Raw genomic sequence first — 18,649 nt, 5'->3', positions numbered from 1 at the left:
TAACTGCATACATTAGACATTTAACACTCAGTTTGTGCCATTATGCATGGAGAGACTCAGAAATGGGATGGGTGGTTCGTTTATTAAATATAAAATACTCTTTTTTTGCAGTGCGACAATACAAAATATTTGGGGGATTAACAGGATTGCAGTGCTCCGGTTATCAGTGTGTACATCAAGATAAAAATGCATTTTCCTGAAATAGTTTGAAAGTGGGTAAAAGACTAAGATGACATTAGACCTAGGGATATCCTTTGTCCAAATTGAAATACATGTAAAATGCGATTAAAATCCCATGGTAATATCCAATACTTTTCAAGTCTGAAAAATTAAATACATTGTGCAACCATAGTTAACAGCACCAATCAAATAAGAAACAAGTTAAATCTGCATGTGCAGTCTGAAGGTTTGGTGTCCAATTCCTTTTTTACAAGTTGTAGCCACAAGACAGAAAGTATTACAAGAAAAGCAGAAGTGCAGCATGTGACAGTATTTGCACCAAATGTTTTTTTAGTAACATTTGCCTCTAAAGTCAGAAATAAGCAGAGGAGTGGCCTTTTATTTCACCTGCCATAATGTAAAAGCACAACTGTAAAAAGCTCAAGCCTCAAAGTATGTGGTAAAAAAGAAAGAAAAAAACGTAGGTATAAATAAGATAATAAATACTCTTGCTATGCTGTGCATAGTTTACTAGTTAATGTAGTGTGGACTTAATCCAGGTGTTGTAGCACTAATTGTTGTCTAGTGGATGATACAGATTCATGCCAAAAGGTTTTAATGCACTGTCTAGTGTTGAAACTCACAAAAGAATTAGTTTGTTTTCAGTGCAGAGCCATCAGATGAGGCATTCTTTGGTTCACTGAAATACTGGAATGGAGGCCGTTAGGTCAAAAACACTGCTTGTCAAGGTTCAAAAGGTCTGCTAGTCATGTGCACACACACATTCATGGATATGTGTGTGACACAATCCATTGAGCATGAATATTTGTAAGGCACTGTCTTATACTAGTTTATCAGTGATGTCGTCATGTCTGTCATAGATATAATCAACCTACAAAAACCGACTACTTCTGCCAGAGCTGGTGGGTGTGTGTGTCTGACAAAGAACTGAATATCAAGTTGGAACTTTTGGATAGACGTAAAGCATTGTGATGTTTACTGTTGTCTACTTTAATGCTGAGATAAATGAATGAATGAAAGCTGTGTTTTGCATGGGGTACAGAGATAAGTGCCTCAACTATCTTTCTTATAGTCCACTAAACAGGGAGAAGAGAAGAACGTCACACCTGACACTTCATGCAATCTAATACAAGAAAACCAAAAACCTTGGCCTCAAAATTGCGATAGTGTTAAAACAACTCATCTCAGACAGTCTCACCAAAAACATTATCTTCATAACACTAGCACTTATTCTACTGGATTGCATGATATTGTCAGGTGCTTCTATTGCTTCTTATACAACCTACAAGTATTGTTATGAACGACAATGAGTCTCAACTCATGCAGTGAGTGTGTTAAATCTTTCACCTATACCTTATACCTAATTTAATACACCTAATTCATGCATTAATACATACAATCCTGCAATCCCTCAATTTCAGTTTGATCATCTTAACTAAGGCTACATAGAACATTATAAAGGCACCTCTCTGGGTCTCTGTAGTTTACTGGCTAAAACAAAAACCTCATCTGCATAGGGGAGGTACTGAAATGACAGGTACGTCTCTTAGTATGTCTTTGGTCTAGTGGACAATGTGCTGATATTTGAACAGAAGCAAGAAGTAGGAAATGAAGCCCCACTATGAACCACAGACTGACGTGAGCAGTTGTGAACTACGGATAAACTTTAACTGTTAAAAATCAAGTTCACAAACTGCCAATTAAAGTAATGATAAAGTTACTGTACTTAAAAAATGGGGAGGAACACTGCTTTGCGATGGAATTTCTAAAGAAGGAAGGTCCCCAGGATAATCACTGAAGAACCTTGGCCTGAAAAATCCATACTGATACCTTTCATCACTTCTTTAAATGACAGTGCCATTACTTCTTCCCCCCAGTAGTGAACCCAGGCAGTTTCACTTCCTCCTTCTGTTGTAGGCCTGTGAAGTTAGGTTGTATCTCTTAAAGCAGGAATAGGTCACCTGTGTACCATGAAGGGCTACAAATATGAAGGTTTTCATCCAAAACTGAGACTACATCTGGTGATTTTGTTGCTCCCTTCTGGTTAATGTTTTACTATTGAGCAATTTCATCCAGGAAAGTCTTTGGTTGAAATAAAAACCTTCATGCTTCCAGTCCTCTGTGGTACATGTGTCACTATTCCACCCTTGAGTGCTGGTCCATTCTGCCACAGTTAATATTCTTAACCCAGAGAACCTGGTCCTGTAAGTACCGGCTCCTTTGGCTCAGTCTGTGTATCCCAGTTTCCTGCATATTACTGAGGCAAAGGGGTAAACTGAGTTCAAGGCTGCCAGGGCTTCCTGTCCTTGCCTTTCTGATCAGGAATGTGTTTGTAGCGACATTTGTCCCCAAAATGGCAGCCTGTGGTTCTCCAGAAGTAACACTCGTCTCCGTTCACTGGGCCACGTCGTCGAGGTCTGGGAAGAGAGGAAGGTGACATAAGTAGAGAAAGATATAGGGAAAGCACATTAAGTATAGGAGCAATCATAACGTTAGCCTCACTGTATAATTTCAGTGGCTCAGAGTTCCTACACTGAGGCTGAACTGCTTCTTACCCAGCAGCTGCCCCTGCCTGCTGTGTGACAGGGAGACAGGTCTTAAGTGGAATGGGAAGGACCCTTTGAGTGCGACGGTCAGGATAACGCACCACTAAACGTGTGTTCTCAATACAATAACCCTGTAAGAGGAAACATACATGCTGTAAGTCTGTAAACATGTTCTTTAAAAACAGCCACAAGATTAAGAGGGGAATCAAATACATACATTTAGTTTCTCCATGGCACGTGCTGCCATGTTTGCATTCTTGAAGTTCACAAAGGCACAGAATCTCTCATGCAGCACACGGATACTCTCTATCTCACCATACCTACAATGGAAAGCAACAACTTAACAGAAAAGTCAACAACCACCTTGGTTCAATATTAGATTTCCATGTTTCTGTTCAAAGAGCTAATACCACCAGTGTTTGCCAAAATGTCTGTTAACTTATTGAATTACTGGTCTGCATTTAATTTTTATCATTAACATGAAATATTTTGCTAGACTAGGGTCATACATTTTAAAAAGGTCCCGCAGGTGTTTCTCAGTTAGCTCAGTCGTCACATTTCCTACCCACAGAGATGGGCAAGGGCTTCTGAGGGAAAGAGAAAGAGACAGAATGTGACTAAAAGCAATAAAATAACATAAATTGTCAATACTTCTCAAAAGCACACTTAAAGTGTGGCAACCTATAAAGACAGAAGCAAAAACTGAGATGAACAAAATACATTTTAGCCACAACAGAGGCTTCTAACCCTTCTGACCCCTAGCTTCGGTTTGTACCCACCCTGGTTGCACAACTGATGGATCTTGGTTCCCAGCTGGAAAACAAGAAGAATTACATCAATAGCATATACAGAAAATGGCTGTAAGATTTCAGCATATAGCCTATACTATACATTACTGCTCTTTAGTATTACAAAGAGAAACTGCAGACCCTTTTTATAAAATATGTACATGTAGTCTTACCCCTGGCAGCATCAGAACAAGCTGCCAGAACTGCCTGCACAGTTGAAAATTTCTCCAGAAGATGGACACTTTGCATTTCTTCAAACCCAAGCTCCTGAAGAAAGAACAGAGTAAAATTAATAACCAGTCATAAAAATACAATCAAAGGAACTAAAATTTAAATCAAGATTACTAGTTTACTAACTTAATGTTGCTTCTGAAAAGGAAAGTTTTGGGTGTTTACATTAGTAGCTCCAAATCTTACAGGCTTTGCCACTTTGTAGGTGTATTTACCATTAACTGCAGCACTTTACAGTTAAAGAGGTCAGTGACAGCCTCCTCACAGTCTTTGTCCAGTTTCAGCACCTGCTCCATAGCCTTCTCTGCCTCACTGTACCGCTACAACACAAACAAATGAGTTAGCACAGGCTAATCTAACCACAACAGCTTAAATATGAATCTATTCAGCAGATATTTTTTTGATTACATGTTATATCCCAAGACCACAGTAGCATGTACCCACCTTCATGCCCATGAGAGCACTTCCCTTTCGGAAGTGTCCTTTTGGCCAGTCTGGGGCCAGCTGAATGGAGCGTTCAGCGTCTGCCAGGGCCTGAGGGTACTGTTCCAAGCAGTAATAGCAATAGGACCGATTCCCAAAGAACCTACAGGACGTACATTAAAATTGCAAAAAGATTATGCTACATGTATCTAACATGTATGTACTTCCTATTTATTAAACAATTAATGACCACAGGTGACATACCTGTTATCCTTTGGATCAATTTTGATGGCTTCTGTAAACATAGTGACTGCTTGTGCATACTGCCCCTCTTGCACCAGTTTTATCCCTTTTTCTGTGAGAAAGGTAAAAAATGTTTGTAAATAATTATCTGGCGAACAGTCGCCTGAGAGCTCAACTGAATGCAGTGCTGCACTCTGACATGGTTGTACAAAGGAACGTGTAATCAATAATTTCCTCCAATGCTCAAAATGGCTGTTTATTTAACTTGCTATTCAGAAATCATTCTTTACCTGTCAGTGATGCGCTTTTCTTCATTATGGTGTCAGTTCCATTTGTCTGTAAGAAAAATATGATTTTGTTCCGTTCATATTTACAGCTCTGAAAATGTACTTGATCATTAAGTTCTGATCATTCTCAATAGCATAGACTATGCATACATACATTTACTGCTGATAAAAGAATACATATGAACATGTATGATTTTTTTTAACGGCAGAAACAATATCTAAATTTCTAGCAGCTGGATGAGTATTTTAGGTTTATGCATTTACTTAGTTTTGTTATTGACAGATGCAAATATAGACTTATTTTAACGACTAAAGCAATTAATTAGCCTACCTAAAGACACCAGTGACCAAGGTCTGAGTGTCATTCTACAGCTCAGATATAATAGGTCAACACACACACACACACACACACACACACACACACACACACACACACACACACACACACACACACACACACACACACACACACACACACACACACACACACCTTATGTAAGTGATGAGGACACAGGTTTATATAATGCTTTCCCTAGCCCTTTTCCCTAACTGCACCATCAGAAATAAATGCCCAACCCCAACCCTTACCCTAACAGGGCTTTGAAGTTGTGAGGACCAACCAAAATGTCTTCACAATGGTGGTATCAAACCAAAGCTTGTCCACACAACCATAGAAAGACATGTTTACACACACACAGAAAGAGAGGGAGAAAGAGAGAGAGACTCCAACAACTATTATAAAAGCTTTCATGGGCCAAAGTTCACTTTTCCACAGATGAGACTTTGGAATTGCCGGAGAAACACACTGCTGCCACAATAAAAACAGGGGACACTTGTGATGGGAGCTCTAGCTAATGCTATACCTACTAATCTTACATTAACCATTAGCTTTCATTCACCTCTCTCCTGGCCTCATTCTCCTTGTTTTCTTTGGACTTGCGACTTGATCCTTTGGGTTTGATATGGCTAGCAGCATTAGCAAAGAAGGCACTGCTCACATCCCACTCAGGCTCCTGTGGAACACAGAAAGTCAGACATTGGTGTTCAGTCATGTATCTTCCAGGCCTACAAAAGTACAGGCTTTCATTTAAAACAAATAGCACACCAACTGATTAATTTACTTAAACTAAAGTTGATATATAACAGTGATATTTTCTACTACAGTATTTGGTTGGAGTTAAAACCTTTTACTTTTGAGCACCAATGGCCAATGACTAGAAATGACAGCAACAGAGGAGTCGTACATGCATAGTATTGCAGTACCTCTTCAGTGGTTCTGGCTTGGCTCTTCTGATTTCCTTTGATTCCTGAAGTAGCCACTACTGGAGTAGCAGCGCTTTTCTGTGAGGCAGATGTTTTTGCCTCCTTGTTCTCCTCTTTTTGCACTCTTTGTTTCTCCTCTTCAGCACCAACCTCTGCTTCTGACTCGCTTTCATCCAGTTCAGACTCTGCACCTCCATCCTCGTCTTCATCGTCCTAATGTGTCAGAGCATTAAATTATCCGGCTATTCACACCAAAGGCAAATGCATTTCGGTAATGTGACCGTTACCTGCTCAACACTCTCATTTTGCTTAACCTGCTCCTGCTTCTTGCGTTTTCGACGGCGCTGAAACAGATGCAGTACTTAACACATCACCAGCCATACGTAGTACAATCGACTTTACTTATTAAAAATTGCAACAAATAAGGATCTTTAAGGGGTGTAAGGATTTGTGTGCTCACCTTCCTCTTGGCTTTGCGTCGCTCGGCCTTCCGTCTGACCTTCTCCTCCTCACTCAAATCCTCCTCTCCATTTAATGCATCCTAAACAAACACACAGTTCAACATTGCATGTTGTACCTTCCCTCTTTCAGTCCTGACATTGCCACTGTCACAGTGACACTATTTGTTTACCTGTAACAAAGTGGCATCATCACTTGGGTCAGGGGTTGCAGCACCACAGTCCATCTGCTCCTCCTGCTGCTGGACAGCGGGACCTATTGGGAAATACACAGCACATCAGCTCCTAAGAACCTGATTACACTGTCTTCTGCTGTCCTCATTTTTCTCAGTATTTTCTATCAAAGAAAATCTCTTAATATGACTCTTGTTCCTATAATGATTCAGTGTATAGGGAAAAGTCCACTCAGCAAGTCTTTACTTATATTCTATTACATGGTAATGTGTAGCAAGGTAAGACCACCATCTATTGTTCAGCTGTGCAACACAGCTTAAACACATACATTTCAATACATTTCTATACATTTCTCTACACAGTGAAAATGCATAATGCTTGATGCCTGTGAAATATGAGATGAGATGGGCAGCATTATCATTTGAGCTGATGACTCGCTTCTCTTTGCGTCTACATCCAATGCAAATCTTCAACATACCATCAGGCTGAATAAAAGGTCAAGTATCCATGATACTGAGGATATCCCTGACGAAAAGATACAAAAAGTATTGTTCATAATTTGACTTGATAATAACATAATGGTGCTTTGCAATATTGTTGCCCTGTACAAGATATTAGTAACTATACTTAAATATTTGCACATCTACAAGTATGCCGCAATGCTAGTGTCCTAACTTGACAACCAAAAAAAAAAAAAAAAACCCCTTGTTCGTGTGGGTGGTAAATAAACATGTTCTCTTCTTCCTAATTTACTTTGAAGTCAAACCAGTATGACCTTTGATAAGAAAAAGCTAAGTGGAGACAGGAAGGATTCTGTAATGCTGTCTTATAATAAGAACCTGGATAGCTCAACATGAGATAAATATGCACACAGTACAGAAAAGTGCTCAGTGAGATTGATTCAGGTTGTGTCTTTCTTTCTTTTTGGTCTTGAGAGAGACAGAGAGAGAGAGAGAGAGAGAGAGATGTTTACTCTAACTTTTCCACTGCCACAGGCCTAACATGCAACACACAGCTGCCTTGGGCACTGCTGTTTGAAAACGCCATATCTTTTCGTAGAAACTTGACTGAAAAACAACACACTGCCCTGGATGTCAGATCCTGTGTGTTTGTGTGTTTGTGTGTGTGTGTGTGTGTGTGTGCGTTGGGGCGGCATTGATCAGGTCAAACCAGAACCCTGTAGCTGATTTAGGTCCAATGGCAGCAGACTAATGGCAACACAAAAGGAAACATATCACTGGACCATGCAGGAATCTATGTGGTGTCATATTTCCATTTGTTCAGCAAAGATTTCCTCAGTAGTGACATATTCAAACTTGGTCTGTGACTCATGTTGTGACTCGTGAGGCAATGATGACAGTGGCTGCGACTCTCCAACTGTGCAATGCGTTTTTTTTTTTACATATTGCATACTACATCACTTGTGGGCAAAGGAAGACATCCTCATTATCTCTCGATTTCTATATTTCCCAGGGTACTGCGATCTGGTCAACATTTTAGACAGTGCTAACAACAAAAGTCACTACCTAACTTAACCTAGCCCAAATCAGCTATGTACATTCCACTACATTTTTTCGCATCTATCACTCTGAGTCTACTTGGCTTTGGTTTAAGAGTTTACCATTTTACCATCAAAGAGAGTTAGTGTCTCTGTACATACATAGAAAGTGGAAGGAATTTCAGCTGTCTGTGTCCAGCTCACTACTCAGATGTCAAAAAACACCCACACCTAAAGCACAGCTCCATCCCATTAGCTCAACCAGGCTTTTGCTAAATCTCTTCAAATAAATCCTAACAAATAAATGGTCCAAGATCTGTGGACAAAAGCAACAAAAGAGTCTCTGTTTCTCCCCTTCGAGGAGACTGCCTAAATTAGTGTTGAGCTGAAAGGTGAGCTCTTTCCACAGGAATGCAAAAATAATAGTGTATCATCATGGACTGGAGCTTTAACCAGAAAATCTGCTTCACAGCTCTTTTTTTAGTTCTTTAACAAGGCATTACCAAGTGAGAGACAAAGAGAGCAAGAGAGAAAACATAAGCTTATCATTAAATCAATCATCACAACCTGATGTGTCAGTGGTTTTAGTGATTTTCTGTGATTTTCTAAAAGTGACTAACAACACAAGTGTTTACACGGCAATTAAAATGGTAACAAGCTCAGTAAATCATCAGTCATTCTTCATCAAAGGCCATGGCTGCAAGGCACAACTGTTGTGGACAGAGTTGAGTGTTTACAAAGTTAGCATGGCAAGGACAACTTGTGAAATGACAGGTCTTCATCTCAAAGAAGAAAAAAACAAGAAATGTAATCAGTCTTATCTCTGATGTAAGTTAGTCTGACCCCATTATTGACTAATAATAACCCGAAAACGTCATATTTAAAGAAGCAACAGATTCAAAAATACATTTTATAGATTAGGTATGATATCATCTTTAACAAGGTGCTGAAAGAGGCTTTCTAGGATGCTCTGCTGCCTCTGATGTGGTTTTGACGTTAAGTCAGTAAACTAGCCTGCTGTAAGTATTATTAGGAAACTAAACACACACGGAGAATCAAGAAGAGGAACAATGTCTGGGCAATGACAATGGGCATTAAAAAATACACAATTTGATGCTCATATAATTCTAGATATACCACGTACCGTGTTCTGGGCTAAGGGGCTTTTGCCACCTATTTGAGGCATTGTTACCATACCAACATGTACCAGAGAAAGTACTTACAATCCCCTTTAGTTTTGGTCTTTTATGCAAATCCCCTGCTAAACAAGTCATAATTACACTTGTTAGTTGTGTTATTACTCGCCTTATGAATGCGTGCGTTTTAATAAATACGAGATTACAACAACTTTATGGCACCAACTGCGCAAACTTGGAAGTGGTGCAAGCCAGGGTGTAACTGGCAAGAGGGGAACTTTCATTGTTTTACCAAGGACTGAATTTGAACTCAACGACAAAGACATCTGCGAACTACTATCACAAATTTACAGTTTAATAGACCAAGTGTTAAATACTATCTACACTTTTATTGTCTCACGCGGTTTACTAACACTTAAGTGATCGATTTAAGTTGAGAATGAGTTTATAAAGTTTTGAAAAGTGGGACGTTTCTTACCGCTCCCGAGTCCCAAGAGCCTGCATATATCTCTGGTGAATTTCATGAGCGCAACCATCCAGCATTATCGTCTCAAGTATCCCACAAAAAACGATTTAAACAAATGTTTGGGTCAGTCTGGACACGTTTGTTACAATCGGGACAATCGCTATCGAATCTGCGGGAATCTTTGGTGGTTTAGTCCACTTCCTGAGCGTCAAGCATTGACGCCGGGTCCACCCTGAGCAGCGTCTTAAAGGCACAGGACACCATCATCGATTATTGAACGGTTTCATAGGGACTGGTACCAACAAAGGATGACGTGTATTATACAGTATATAAATGTATAGTGCTCTGATCAATAATTAAGAATTATAATATTGAGTGTGATGATGATTTATTTAATTCCACTTACATATATTCTATAATTATAATAAGATATTTTGTATAACTTACTGTCACAAGTGAAAAAAATGCAAGTATATAGACCTATAAATTTGTGTGTAGGGGTTGAAGAAAAAATTATTAACTCAAGGTTCACTTACTAGGTGTCTTCTAGAGCTTTCAGACAGATCTCATGTTAAAGGCTCTGGAATAAATCTAGTAAATTAACCTCGAGTTAAGAATGTTTAAGGTCATTTTTAGGGTGCTTTTGGTTTGCAGAGTCTTTATTGTCATTCTAGATCAACAGGTGTATAGATATATAGATAAATGCCCAGGAGGGAAACAATTTTGCTATTGGTCAATATTGACTAATATATTGGTCCTTGGACTAACGCTATCATCAGAAAAAAATTATACTAATGGTTTCCTGTAAGAGTATTTAACTTTGAAGAAAGTATAAGACCCATTAGGCCACATTCCTTGAAATAGTCATCTAACATTAATTTAATTCTAACACTGATAAGTGTTGTTACATGCCTCCTATGCCCCCCTCCACATAACCCTATGTGGGTCATGGTACTTACTGGTATACTTGAATAGAACAAAGCCATGGTTAATGTTATTACTAACTCCTATGTTTCCTACAAAGACAAGTCATAATGTCTTCTATGAAAAAATCTATTAGATTTCTACCCTGATATACTAAAATGACACGTCAATCCCAGTTGAATGAACGCAGCATAAAGTACACCAGTAAAAATTCTGCATAGTTTAATGAAAGTGACACACATTTGCTTGAATTCATTTGAATTTATTCATACAAAGTTGTAAAAAGTTCCATTGTCATTTCCATGATTACACCTCAGTTTTAATTCATTTGATAAAGTCAAATATCAGTAATTCTAAAATTGCATTTGACTTCAACATTAATGTTGTGTTGGTTCCGTTTTCATGATTTTCTGTTGGCTCAATTATAGATGATTTCACGAGTGTCGTCACACCAGGATTTTGTGTGGCAATATTGCACTAATGTTTAATATCAAGAGTGATATCCAGCATCCAATACACTGAGCTTGAAATCCTGTTTTATTGAGCCTCTCCCTGTCTCTTTCATCCCATGTCAGGTGTATCATTAAATCAAACATTAATCCCCTTTTTCTCTTACAAACACAATGCACAACATAATATGGTGGAGGGACGACTCATCAAATAGTTAGATGAAGTGAGTGTAGAAATGTATTGCTCAAACTAGTCACATTCATACGAATCAAACAAAAGAGAGGCTGAACCTTGTTGAGCTGACCACACACTGATGCTGTCTGATGTTTCAGTGGCGTTTCAGGTCAGCCATGACAGTGAGCGCTGCGTTCCAGCCAGGTGAACCCATCACACCACCGCCTAGAGAAACATTGAACATACAAAATGTTCAAGAATTAGTCAATCTTGTTCTGTGTGCTTATTCTATGTAAGAAAATCAGAAACAGCTTACTCAGCCATCACCAAGTTAATTTGTTTCTTTATTGTCAGCAGTGAGGATAGTATTTCATCCAAAGGATCAAAGGTTCATAAACTGTGCTCTTCAAACACCACACAACATAACATTAATGATTGCACGTATACTACACTACGCACAACAGACAGCCACATTTGCAAATAAGTACTAATCTGAGGGTTGAACATTAAGAGCAAACCTGGATGACAGCCACTGCCGCACAGATATAGCCCTTTAACTGGCGAACGGTAGTCTGACAGGAAGGGCAAAGGTCGTGCTAGGTAGAGCTGGTCCAGCGACATTGATCCGTGAAAGATATTCTGTAAAGAAGAGACCAAATTGTTAACTTTTCTTTTTGTTTCTTGATATAATAGAAAGAGAACCTGCCACTGCCCATGTATTCTGTAAGTTAATGTCATTTTACACAGTTGATGTGAACTTTGATTCTGACTCATGGGTTATGATAAAGCTGTCTGGAACCATTAACTGCTTATACAACACATCTGTACCTGAGTGGATAGTGAACGATAGAATGCTACAGAGGATGCAAATTACTTCCTCATCCAGTGAACAGTTGATTGTGTTAAGCAAATAAGCTGTGTATCAACATTCAAATTGCTGCTCAGTTTTACAATGTGTACAGTGTATTGTGTGTACCCCTCCAGTGAGCCCAAAGATCCTCTCCAGGTCAGGCGGAGCTAGGATGTCCCTTCCCACAACCGACTTCTTAAACCCAGGGGCATATTGCTCCACCCAGTCAAATGCTAAAGAGACACACAGACTCATGCTTTATCACAGAAATCATTGATCAGCATACATTTAAAAAAGTGTCATTCCCTTAAAAAAAAATTCCCAGAAAAAAATGCTTCCTAAATTTAACCATTAAACATTTAAAAACGACAGATTTGTAAGTAAGTTTCTGTCTTTAACTTATTTTGCCGTCATATAATTAAAAAAACATGTTTCAGTTTTAGATCAGCTTTAAGCGCAGTACACTAGAACTTTTGTGCCTGAGTAATAAATGTAGTAGCAATGTGCATTTTTGTAACACTTTGTGCTATAAGAAGTCCTGGATGATTTTGTATGTCTAACCAGTGTCTGCGAAGGCCTCTCTGTCCTGGTCAGTCCACGCCCTGCCTTCTATGTGGTAGGGGGTGAACTGGGTGAATAGTGACACAACGTGGCAGCCAGGGGGAGCCAGAGTAGGATCCAACACAGAGGGGATGGTCATCTCCAGCATTGGTCTACAGGAGCAGAGAAGCATGATGAATCAAGATGGTGGCAAGTGAAAGAGTGAGTGAGATTTTGAAAATCAAGAAAAAAACTGTTGAATATTCAAGATTGTGATGTCGGGCATCACGTGGTCAGCAGTCTTCCAGCAAACAAACTTTATTAAATGATATACAGATACTTGGAAGACCTTATGTTTTGGGGATAAAACATTAATTCAAGGCTAAGTGTTAGTTACAAGATAAGGATATGTAAACACCTTAGCCAAGTCTGATGCAGAGATATGTTGACATAAATGTGTGGAGAAAATATCTACTGCAAGGCACATAATGTTATAGTTTTTAAATAATTACATTATAAAGAAGGACTTAAGTTGCGGTGCGATAGGCACTAGGTTTTACAGCTGCAAGGTTAATCTCTAATCTATACTAATAAACACCTAACACTTTGCCCTGTATTCTCTATAGTAAGAAATGCATGACTAGCTCTTATGTATAGTGTAGGACTTGAAACTAGAACTCATTACCTCTTGTTGTATCTCTTGCATGTATGGTATGTGTTCAGTCATGTATCAAGAAGAGCAAATTAAATGTGTTTAAGTGCCCGCTTATGTAGGAGTGTGAAGATATATGTACCTTACTGAGGGACGTCCATTCATGGCGTCTTTGTATGCGGTCTCCAGTACCTCTACATTTTCACAGTTGAGATGAATGGAGCACTGATGGTGGGGTCCAGGTTTATCATCTGGTGTGGGAGATGCTAGGAAGTTTGGTAGCTTGTCCACTGCCACTGTAAAAGCAACAGAGAAAATGACATGGAGTCAGTGTTTGCTCTAAGACTATCTATCACTACATACATTTCTATTCTGGTGTAGCAAAGTGTGTGCTTAAGTTGAAGTTAATATTTGAATTCCAGTTTGAGCTCAATTCATTCACCTTAAAGCTAAGACTTAAAATAATTTTCTACAAAACAGACTAGACTGTCATTAAGTTTAAGAGGCAATGCACTGCAAAGGATCAGTTGAGAGTAAGGACTTCCTGTGTAATAAAGCCCTGCAGCTCAGGCTCTACTGTAATTAACAAGCCAGAGCTACAGATAGCACCACACAGGAACCTGAAGAACTCTAAACATCTGTGTGTTGTGTGTGCTTTACACAGTTTTATAGTACCCCAAACTGTGAAACTTGTGTTTTAAGTACCATAATATGCAACAGTCAATAGTGGAGGATTAAGGGCTGATCCCTCCTGAATCACTACATGTGTTTGTGCCTTATTGGCAAGTCTCCATTGCCTTACACCTTCACAGCTTTCAAAGTGTAAGTAGTGATTCAGCACATATACACACCGAATGACTAAAAGATGCCGTGTTTCACCTAAATGTGAAACATTTGGCTGGAGAAACAGCACTTGTGCAGAAATAAGACTATGAGCCCCACATCCAGTAGCTTTAAGAGGAAGTTTCTTTTAAATTGTGCTTATTTTGATTTTTTACTGTGACACTAAACATTATCACGCTCCAAGGCTGGAGTGGTAACATACTATTTTGAATAAAAGACAGCTAGGATTTGTGATTAGCGCAACAGAACAGGTTTACCATTGATCTTGGTGACAGGTGATGTGTAGTCTATCTGGTCTACGGCTTTGATGAACTCTGGAGCGAGCGCAGCCTACAATGAAAACAGAAAGGCCAGAATAAACCATACTGTCTGGTGCCATGATTACCTGAGGTGTTTATATTTCTCTGTTACCTGTGGCGTGAGGTTTTTGAAGGTGACATATGGGGTAGCATTTGATAAAACAACTTTACTGTGGATCTCTGTGCCATCCTTTAGCACCACTCCCTTGGCAGCACCATTTGAACCAACCAGGACCTGTAGTACATCCTGCCAAGGACACAAGGATATGCATAAACAGAGTTTGGAATATAATTTCCATTAATCCAAAATAGAAAGCAACAAGTCAATATAATTAATCAAGACACGCTACCTTCTCAGTGAAAATGTCTACACCGTAGGACTGAGCAGCGCTAGCAATAGCCTGAGACACGCCTCCCATGCCTCCCTCCACATACCCCCACGCTCCTTTCTCCTTCTCCAACTCTCCCATCACATGGTGTAAGAGCACATAACTTCAAGGCAAGACCATAAAATCAGTATTTGTTAGACATCATTGTTTAATTCTCTGTAATTGTATCTGTAGTTATGAGTATTTTTTGTGCTGCAGGATGCCCTGAAACGTGTCTCACCCACTACCAGGATTACTTGGGCTGGTCATGGCTCCTATCACAGCATCAGTTGCCAGTGTTGCTCTCAGTGGCTCCGACTCAAACCACCGATTGAGAATCTAGGTCACCAACAAGAGTTAGTCATGATGCAGCAAATAGAAAACAGCATTTAACACCAAACTTTGTGTAAGCTGTAACAACCTTCATTATTGGCGCAGTTATAATCTCATAGAATTCTGGAATGTTTCTGCCCAGTTTCAGACCTTTAAATTCAAAAACATAACATATCTCATTGTGACTCAGCTACTATAGAAGGCATTATGAGTATATGTAAATAATTTGTTATTTAGATATCAGAAATATAAAAGCTTATTTCTCAACCATGAATCCACCTACGCACCACATTTGACAATAGGCATCAGTGTTTTGGCTGCACCCAGCCTCTTCCTGAGTGATCCAGCAGTGATGCCTGGAATGTCAACAGGAGGAGCATCCAAGAGAGGGTGGATAGCTCCTGCTAGCTTCTCAAGGTGTGCAACAAAATCTGGAAATGCCTGGGTACAAGTGAAAGAATGCATGAAGAGGCGGGTGAGAGTAGAGGTGGGTGTTGTTTGAGAAAAATGGCAGAATAACTTTATACTGGTGGAGAAATAATGGTCAAGAGACAGTGAAGAGCTTTTTCAGTTCACACTACTGTGACAAGAGTTTAGACACATATGCACTGGAGTGTAAAATGCACTCATGCATATTACAGCCAACCATTTGCTGTGGCTATCATATAATGTTTATCTCACCTTCGCATCCTTCTGTGAGAACTTGCCGATCTCCCTCTGGTTCATAGCCAGATCTGAGCCCAGGGTGAGAGACCTGGGTGGAGCACCTTTCACCCCCTCCTCCAGCATTGGGGTGAAAGCATGAGGGTCTCTCATATACACCTTCAGCCCATGTTTCTGAATACAAATACACAGAGAAAAAAGCAATAAAATAGTGAACAGTTGCAAACAAGGCCTATTAGTTTAAGCCTTTCTAAAATTAGCTAAATTAATACATTTGTACCAGTTTTTTTTTTTGCATACTATCCCTATTTACCTTGAGCTCCAGGTCTGCGTATATGTGAGGTCGTAACAAACTGAGCAAATAGGAGCACCTGGAAAAATGGAAACCTGCAGACAAGAGTGTTATAAAACTTATATGAAGTGAACAACAGTGTATGAAGCTATGAACGTGGAAAATTTTAAATGACTAAACAGTGTATTACCCACACGGATTTGCTTGCCGTGTATATACAAAATCAAACCTATTCCACCATTAATGGGTCAGTTCACCCAAATAACAGAAAACCATGTTTCTTCACTTAGCTCTAGGGGTATCAGGACATGCAGATAGCTTTGGAGGTTTTGTGTGCATTTCAGTCCCTCTGTTACTCTGACAGAACACACTGTCAACAGTTTTTCAAATTGGCTTTTTGTGAGTTTGAACTTGTTTCCTGTATCTATATCAAAATTATACTAAGAAAAGTTTGTTATTAGTTTGGTTGTTTTTTTTCCCCATTGTTAAATTTGGGTGGACTGACCCTTTATGACCTAGGTTGACACCACCCTACCAGGGAAGATCTCCTCCGAGACAGCTGCTCCTCCCAGCACATGTCTGCGCTCCAACACTGCTGTTTTCAGTCCTCCCTTCTGAAGATAGGCAGCCTACACACACACACACACACACACACACACACACACACACACACACACACACACCTTTAACCTGCTGCTGATCCACAGAATGTGTTATGGCATACTGTAAGTGTTGGGAAACAACTGCATGAACTCACTGCCACCAGTCCATTGTGTCCTGCAATGAAATATAAAATATGTTACACAGTTTTCTTTAAAATGTTAAATCCCCATACAAACGACCAAAAGTTCTGCAATCAAGCTTTTTCCTGACATTTGTTCAAATGTAAGTTTCAATAATATTTTTTCATAGTCAATTTGAATGAGTCCAAAGTTGAACCATTCAGATCAAACTGGGAACTTGCAGACAGAGACAAATCACTTTTCTAAAATGGATTAAGGAGGTTTAAGAAGTGAGAGAGAAACTCTTAGTAATTGCGTCTGCAAACTTTGCTGAACCGTTGCATTAATATTGCAAAATGTGGCGTGGCATACGTCGCAGCTGCTGTGTTTTCTGCACTTTCTCTCCCAACAATCCACACATCTCACCTCCTCCGATGACCAGCGCGTCATACTGGGATTTTAAAGCGCCGTGACTGGATCTGGATCTTGTCACTGTCCCCAAAACAGTCACAGCCCTCCGTCCTCGATCAGTCCACACCGCTGCAGCCATGGCAAGAGTTTGAGGCAGGATCACACATCGGTCCCTCCCCCTTTCCCACTACAGCCGCGTGAAGTAGATCCGGGTTTCCTGTTAGATCTAGCAAAGCAGTCCACTCATTAAACTGACCTGAGATAGGGGCGGGGAACTGATCTGAAGATGTGGACGCACTGTGCGTGGATGAAGGCCTGCACTTGTAATATGACATTTCTACCAGGTCCATCACTTCAGATTTATTTATGGCCTGTTTCAGTTTACAAGGTTGCGTGTCCAGGACTCAAACTATTCTCTATATCCTTCTGTTCGTTCTGTGTGTTTAGTAACTAGAAATAATCTATCTATCTATCTATCTATCTATCTATCTATCTATCTATCTATCTATCTATCTATCTATCTATCTATCTATCTATCTATCTATCTATCTATCTATCTATCACAGTTATAGTCATCAGATAAAATGAATGTGAAAATTTAATGAATGATCGGATCTTACTGTTAACCCGTAACCTATGTGTTAACAGTGGAAGTTTGAAGCAACTTTTCTTCGTTTGGCCCCACACTGCTTGTCATCACGCACTGGTCCATTGGGTGGCAGAGTTGTTCCATTTTTCTACAAACAGCTCCAACAACAACTTCAAATTCCATTCACATTATATTTGCATGTTGTGTTGTAGTGTGAAATATTTTGATGGTACTGGCAATAGCTTTAAGAGATTAGCAACCACGATATGAAATGACTGTATTCATTTCTAGACTCTGGAGTTCCTTTTCCAGACTCTTTACAGATATATAAAAATGTAGGCTAAATATTTAAATAAAAAACTGTCTGTGTATGAAAACAACATTTGGTCCATGAAGCACATGTGGCTGGTTTGTAAAGGTGCTTTCACACATGAAAAATATATGAAAAAAATAGAATAATCAAAAAGTGCAGTTGAAGACATCATCTCTGAGCTGGATAATGGTTGAGACACGTCTCACAGTAAGGGCCCACCTTGAGAGTTTTAAGATGAGCTCTTAACATAGAATGGTTTCTTAGTGCTGCTGTTGAAGATGTCATATTGGCCTAGTGGTTCACTTATACCATGCATTAATAAGATAAGAGGCCATAGATCATGATGTGGACCTAAGCAGCAGTCCAGGGAATAGACAGGGGAGATAGTCTGCTGGGATCTAAGGAAGGAAGGGTGTTAACTGACACAAAAACAACCAAACACAGCAGAACATAAGCAAATTATCTTCTCATCTTGTCTCTATAATGTAGATTTTTGACTATGTTTTGCTTAGACAGTGTAAAATAATTCCTAA

The 18,649-nt window shown here is 39.5% G+C and overlaps 2 protein-coding genes across 4 annotated transcripts; both read right to left on the bottom strand.

Annotated features, from left to right (window-relative positions):
- Window positions 1–63: 63 nt before the first annotated feature.
- zgc:123010 (uncharacterized protein LOC641500 homolog) lies at window positions 64–9,888 on the bottom strand. 3 transcript variants are annotated; one of them, XM_056395079.1, is made up of 16 exons: window positions 9,706–9,888; window positions 6,593–6,675; window positions 6,422–6,502; window positions 6,249–6,305; window positions 5,962–6,174; window positions 5,598–5,711; window positions 4,702–4,747; window positions 4,433–4,523; window positions 4,190–4,331; window positions 3,961–4,065; window positions 3,688–3,781; window positions 3,506–3,539; window positions 3,236–3,313; window positions 2,944–3,046; window positions 2,736–2,857; window positions 64–2,597 (listed from the first exon to the last, which is right to left on the bottom strand). In XM_056395079.1, exons 1-16 carry the CDS (start codon window positions 9,761–9,763, stop codon window positions 2,462–2,464), a joined length of 1,557 nt encoding a protein of 518 aa, XP_056251054.1. In that variant the 5' UTR covers window positions 9,764–9,888; the 3' UTR covers window positions 64–2,461. The 3 variants fall into 3 exon arrangements, with proteins under 3 accessions (XP_056251054.1, XP_056251055.1, XP_056251056.1); XM_056395080.1 differs by having other exon boundaries at window positions 3,236–3,310; XM_056395081.1 differs by lacking the exon at window positions 6,249–6,305.
- Window positions 9,889–10,858: 970 nt separating this feature from the next.
- pyroxd2 (pyridine nucleotide-disulphide oxidoreductase domain 2) lies at window positions 10,859–17,386 on the bottom strand. The gene is made up of 16 exons (XM_056395417.1): window positions 17,230–17,386; window positions 16,839–16,858; window positions 16,617–16,710; window positions 16,103–16,176; window positions 15,808–15,963; window positions 15,414–15,567; window positions 15,215–15,276; window positions 15,035–15,132; window positions 14,776–14,917; window positions 14,538–14,672; window positions 14,384–14,456; window positions 13,426–13,579; window positions 12,653–12,804; window positions 12,218–12,324; window positions 11,760–11,880; window positions 10,859–11,466 (listed from the first exon to the last, which is right to left on the bottom strand). The coding sequence occupies exons 1-16, from the start codon at window positions 17,351–17,353 to the stop codon at window positions 11,396–11,398; spliced, it is 1,737 nt and encodes a 578-aa protein (XP_056251392.1). The 5' UTR covers window positions 17,354–17,386; the 3' UTR covers window positions 10,859–11,395.
- Between the last annotated feature and the right edge of the window lie 1,263 nt (window positions 17,387–18,649).

Source organism: Seriola aureovittata, chromosome 14 (assembly GCF_021018895.1).
Source record: "Seriola aureovittata isolate HTS-2021-v1 ecotype China chromosome 14, ASM2101889v1, whole genome shotgun sequence".
Classification (NCBI taxonomy): Eukaryota; Metazoa; Chordata; class Actinopteri; order Carangiformes; family Carangidae; genus Seriola; species Seriola aureovittata.
Note: the sequence above shows the minus strand (reverse complement) of the source record. Positions and strands in the feature narration are given on the sequence as shown.